General features: G+C 33.8%; 1 protein-coding gene across 1 annotated transcript; it reads right to left on the bottom strand.

Annotated features, from left to right (window-relative positions):
- Positions 1 to 896: 896 nt before the first annotated feature.
- On the bottom strand, positions 897 to 1617 carry LOC110881270 (endochitinase). Its single transcript, XM_022129587.2, is given in 3 exon segments — positions 897 to 1119; positions 1204 to 1278; positions 1281 to 1617. Coding segments are annotated over 3 exon segments (561 nt in total). The 3' UTR covers positions 897 to 970.
- Between the last annotated feature and the right edge of the window lie 4424 nt (positions 1618 to 6041).

The following is a 6041-nucleotide window of genomic DNA, read 5'->3' as shown; positions in this document are numbered from 1 at the left end:
AAAAAGCAATAAACGATCACATAAGGAAGCTTTACGAATTTAAAACTACGTTTTATAAAAAAAGTAAAATACTTATAAAACAAATATTCTTACGAACTTATATGGAGTTTTGTACAAATGCTACGAGATATCTTCAAGACTTTATACGTGGTTATAAAATCATAATGTTTATAAAACAAATTTCAATCACAAATTCTGCAAAGGCTGACCACTTTATGCCATATGTTGTTTAAAAATTTTCTTTCTAGCTAACTTATCATTTTTTATAACAATAAAGTATCAATATGATTTCAGAAAATCACTTGTGGGAAATTGCAAAAAAAAAAAAAAAAAAGTCTTAAAATGTGGACATCTTAAGTTTTTCTATATCTAGAGTTGTAAACATGACAAAAATGCTAAATATACTCAAAAATCAACTATATATAGATTGTTAAATTATAAACAGTTCTACAGTTTTTATATATATATATTTTATAAGTAACCACAAAAGCTTTCAAATTTATAAAGGGTAGTTAGTTCTTTTAAAAATTTCTATCGTCTTTCTGTTGCTATCAGCAGATTACTTTAGTGACCTTTAAGTTTTTAATATTTGAACTTTTAGTTATAATATGTGAAAGCAATTTTTGTAACACACAAAAAAAAAGAAGTAAATTGGCATCTAACCCATGCTAGAAATTCAGTGTTTTAGCTAGAGAACTATATATCACAAACTAGGTTGGGACGCAATCCGAAGTACGACATAAAAAAATTTAAGTTTTGGGTTATCATATTTAATAAACACGTTTGCTACCTTTAGATAAATGGGTGAAACGAGGTGTGTTTAGGTTACAACGACGTTGTGAGTGTATTTGGGTTTGGGTTATTACTTTGACACAAATAATATATGAGCCGCGTGTTTCAGTAAAACCCGCAAACCAACACGATTAATCCTGTTACAAAGAAAATATTTGTAAAGACGGAAAGTAAGAACTTACTGAGATAGTTGTATAGGTCCTCTACCGAAGTAGCTTTGGGGACATGGCCAGTTAGGGGAGTCACAGTACCTATTGGCCTGGTTTTGTTCTCTAACAAAACAATATCCCCAAGCATATGGGCCATCTGGTGCACTTGACCATCCACCTACACATCATCAACTCAACAACCATGAACACATCCTTTCAACAAAACAAAAAAAAATAATAAATAAAACCAATAAAAGAAAACCTGTTGTTTCATGGGAGGTTTGAGCAAAGAAAGCCGCGGGCTCTCTTCTCCGGTCTTCAGCGCTTCCAGTGGTACGAACCCGTTACAAGATCTCGCAGCGTTAATGAAAGCATTGTAAGTGTAAAATCCAGGGGCTTTGCATCTGGGGTTGTTTCGATACTTGAGAATTTGGTTAAACACTGATGAAGTAATGATGGCGCTAACAGTATTACTACCACCACCACCGCCGCCGCCACTGCACTGATACTGGCAGTTATTTGACGGCAAGCAATGAGCTAGAGTGTTTCCACAGTAACCGTATTGACTACAGCAGTTACCGTTTGGACATGGTGAGTTACCGCCCTGTCTCCCGCAGTTTTGAGTGGAAACAGATGCCAACAGAAACACAAACGTTAGAGGGAGAAATCTAATCATGGTTTGTTGTTTGATATGATATTATTTTTGTGTGAAACTTGGTGTATTTATAGCCATGAAGGACTTTATTTATAAGAATTGTATACCTGTTGCCTTCGTAAGACAAGGGATACTGACTATCCGTATAAACCAATCTGTGTGTTCACAAAATATCACGTGAAATGCAATTTTGATAGAATTAAAACAGCAACTTTAAGGGACAAAACAACATATGGCATAAAGTGGTCAGCTTTTGCAGAATTTGTGATTGAAAGTTGTTGTTTGAATCAGCGATTTACCTATTAACACTTTCATAATCCAAGGTCACCTATTTCTGCAAAATATTCCCAAATGTGTATCCTTGAATAATTAAATCAGTGCCGAGAGAACCCATATGCAATCTAAATTACATTCTGATACTATTACCAACAAAAGAAAGCTTGCAATCCTACCTATTTTATATGTAATTAGATGCTTGAATAACAGTGACCCATTTTAAGTTTGCTACTTTCTATGATCCAAATGCGACCTGATGTATAAACTGAAACTGACCTATTATAAGTTTAAGATTATATCATCTTATTTAGCACAACCACCTGACCTGAGACATCTTGACCCGTGTTAAAAGTTTCCCATTCGGACCCGAACCCAATACCCAACCTGCCCAACCTACCTATTTTCCCACCTCTATTACTAATTCCCAATCTCATACTACCTCTCCCACATGAAACATAATGTCTTATTTCAATGTTTCTTGAAAATTGTCACATTTTCTTTCCTAAAATGTTTTCATGTCATGATTTTCTAACTGTCAAATAATAATAATAATAATAATAATAATAATAATAATAATAATAATAATGATAATAATAATAATGATAATAATGATAATAATAATAATAATAATAATAATAATAATCATAATAATCATAATAATAATAATCATAATAATCATAACAATAATCATAATAATAATAATAATAATAATAATAATAATAATAATAATAATAATAATAATAATAATAATAATAATAATTGTTGATGCACTTCATCTGTTGATTTCGTCTTGGATCAAGTCTTAGTATTAGAATGTTATTTTAGGGCTTATTGTACGAGAAATCATGAGATTGAATGTGTTTAGAGATTTAGGTTCGCTCATATGTACACAGTGAAGGAGATTCGCTTATATGTACATGTGAGGTTCGCTTATATGGACATGTCCATATAAGCGAACCAAGCAGGTCATATAAGCGAACCTAAGTGGCTATAAATAGACGGATGAGCGAATCAATGATCAGTTAGTGTGGTGGTCTTGTTTGGTTAGGCGAAGCCCTGCCAATTTGTCTCCAGAGCTTGTAAACCGTTGATTAATCAATAAACGAGACGTTAAATAGTGAAATCAAGCTGAACGAAGACCGAATCAATGAATTCCGCCTCTGATTCTCACTAAGCGCTCTTCTGATCGACTCGTCAGGTCTGAAAACGATCCTACAAGTGGTATCAGAGCTCATGAGGAAGAGTTCTTACCGTTTAGCTCGATTTTCGCTCAATATTCTGATTTCTACACCTTCTTTCATCAATTCAGGGAATTTTACCGGATAAAATTGGACCAAAATTTCACCGATTGTGTATTATTGAACAAAGATAAACCCTTGAAAGTTTTGGACTGAAATACGGACTAAAAATGGGTCAAAATGTGTTCCGAATAAGGTCCGCTCTTACGGCATCATTTTAGGTTCGCTCTAAAGGTTCGCTTTTAGGGACATATTTTGGTCTGGTCCGCTCCAAATATTGCATTAGATCCGCTTTTAAGACATAAACTGGTCCGCTCGAACGAACAATTCTGGTTCGCTCGAAGTGCAAAATCTGGTCCGCTTTTAAGTCACATACGAGATTCGCTTTTGTGTCACATTAGTTGAGGTTCGCTTTTAGTGACAGTTGAGATCCGCTTTTGTGACAAGTCTGGTCCGCTTTTGTGGTCAATTCTGGTTCGCTTTTACGACACTTGACCAGTTCGTTTTTGTGATCAACAAAGATCTGTCGGAATTATCTGTAAAATGACAATGAGGTTTGATGAACAGGAAAACAATGATCTGAAAAGGTTGAATGATTGGTATCCAGGATATCTCAATAGTTCTTATCAGAAAATACCAAAAGAAATTTGGTATGAACGTTTCAAATGTTTTCTGAGTAGGAAAGATGAAAAATTGGATGATTTGGAGAAACGTTTTGATCGTTTGATTGACTATTTGAAGGAAAATCAAATAGTGATAACAGAAGAAGCTGATAAGATATCAAAGTTCGCTAATGGTTTATCAGCTGAATGGGATGATTTTTTGAAAAATTTGAAAGAAAATTCTAATTTTTCAAAATTAACTCTGAATAAATTCATCAGCGAACTTAAAAATCACGATAATGAGAATTATCAAAGGAAGAGAGAAATATTGGATAAGATAAAAATAAATTTGGAAGATTTGAGTTTAGATGTGATAAAAGAAATAAACAAAAGAATCAATGTTTGTTGGGGAACAAAAAGAAATTCGGTATATGATATGAAAAGAGGCTGTTATATTGATGATAATAGAAATCCTCTTGATCTTGTTACAATCTTTGGTGCAGGTACATATAAGATAGAGAAAGAACAAGTGCCGAAGGTTGAAGAATCTGTGAAGAATAAAACTTCAAGTTCTGAATGAGTGTGCTTCAAATGTGTCAACTTTAAGACTGAAAATGACAAACTCTTGAAGGATGCGGAAAGTTTGACATCGGAAGTCAAGAAGTTAGAAGATGGGAAGCAGATTCTTATGTTACAAGACAATTGTGAGAAATTGAAAATTGAAAATGACAAACTGTTGGGTAGACTGAACAGTTTGACATCAGAAAACAAAATTTTGAAAGAAAATGTAAAGGTTTTTGAAAGCAAACAGAAATCATCAGAAAATGAAGATTTCTGGATAAAATTGGAGAACAAAAATCTGAAAGCTAATGAAGTGAAATTTCAAGAACAGTTAAAAGTTTTGGAAAATGAAAAATATGTTCTTGAAAACTTGAAAAAGAAGAATGAAAATTCAATCAAGTCCCATTTTGAAAGAATATCTCAGCTTGAACATGAAGCTGAGAATGCAAGAAACAAGATAGATGAACTTGAAAATGTGACAACTCGAATTTCCAAGATTTCTATTTCGCATTTATTGCACGTTCTTGTAGTGTTTTGTTGATTATTTGCACAGTTAATTACTATGGAATTATAAACGTTTTGATACAATAAAGTGCATTGTGTGATTATGCATGGTTATGTGTTAATTGTGAGAAATTTATTAAATGCATAAACTTGGTGGTGAAACTATGAAATGGTTATGAGATGGTGTACTTGTGAAGAATATAACAATAGAGGGTGTAAAGAGTCATTAGTGAAACATAAATAATACTTAACCCTAAATCATTCACTAAACCTCACATCAAGAATCAAAAGCACGTACCCTCTCATTCCCTAATCCTCTCTACAACCACTTTCTCACCATTCTTGGATTCACAAGTTCTTTGCATCAAGTTTGAGTGCCAATCCATCTAAAATCGAATCAAGGTAATTGTTTGATCATTGTTCATGATTAATTGTTGATTGATTGATTGTTATTAAAACCCTAGTTCTTCATGGGATAGGCTGTGATGATTGATTTGATTTGGAATTACTGTGATGACGATGATGATTAATTGTATGCTTGATGGATCGTTTGTATTGTAATAGTTATTGTAATCATCGATTGACTGCCTATGATTTCTGAAATGCGAATTAGGGTTTTGAGTTCATGTAGACGTAACTGATTGAATAGAAGAAACGTAACTGTTATAATCTTGTTGAACTTGATCATTTGTATGTACGATTGATGTTAGTCAGAGTTTAATATCATGTTCCCTGTCTGAGTTTAAATGATAAATCATGTATGCCGAGTTTAATCTCCTTTCTCTTGCCCGAGTTTAATGACAAATAAGATGGTCCGAATATAATGAATGTGCTTAGTCCGAGTTTAATGGGATCTAGTATGTCCGACTTTAATGGTCCGAGTTTAGGGAGACATGTGCCCGAGTTTAATATGTTTAAATGAATGGTCCGAGTTTAACCCTCATGTATGGACCGAGTTTATTAGGTCCCCTTAGGGCCGAGTTTATTGTGTTCCATTGGACCGAGTTTAATATAATGTCTTTGGGCCCGAGTTTATTATGAATGTATCTTGTCCGAGTTTATTTAAGCAATGGGAGCCCGAGTTTGTGAATGGATCCCCACTTGGTCCGAGTTTATTAACTCTTGGCCGACTTTCTTTGCAAAAGTTTGTGTCCGACTTTTAACCCCCCACCTTATATTGTCTTAGTTTTAAACCTTGGATGCATGATCCGACTTTTAACAGGGGAAGCCCCCCCCCCCATACTTGTCTGAGTTTTAGAAGGGC

This window comes from Helianthus annuus, chromosome 7 (assembly GCF_002127325.2).
Source record: "Helianthus annuus cultivar XRQ/B chromosome 7, HanXRQr2.0-SUNRISE, whole genome shotgun sequence".
Classification (NCBI taxonomy): Eukaryota; Viridiplantae; Streptophyta; class Magnoliopsida; order Asterales; family Asteraceae; genus Helianthus; species Helianthus annuus.
The sequence above is the reverse complement of the archived record's forward strand: the minus strand, read 5'-3'. Positions and strand labels throughout refer to the sequence as shown.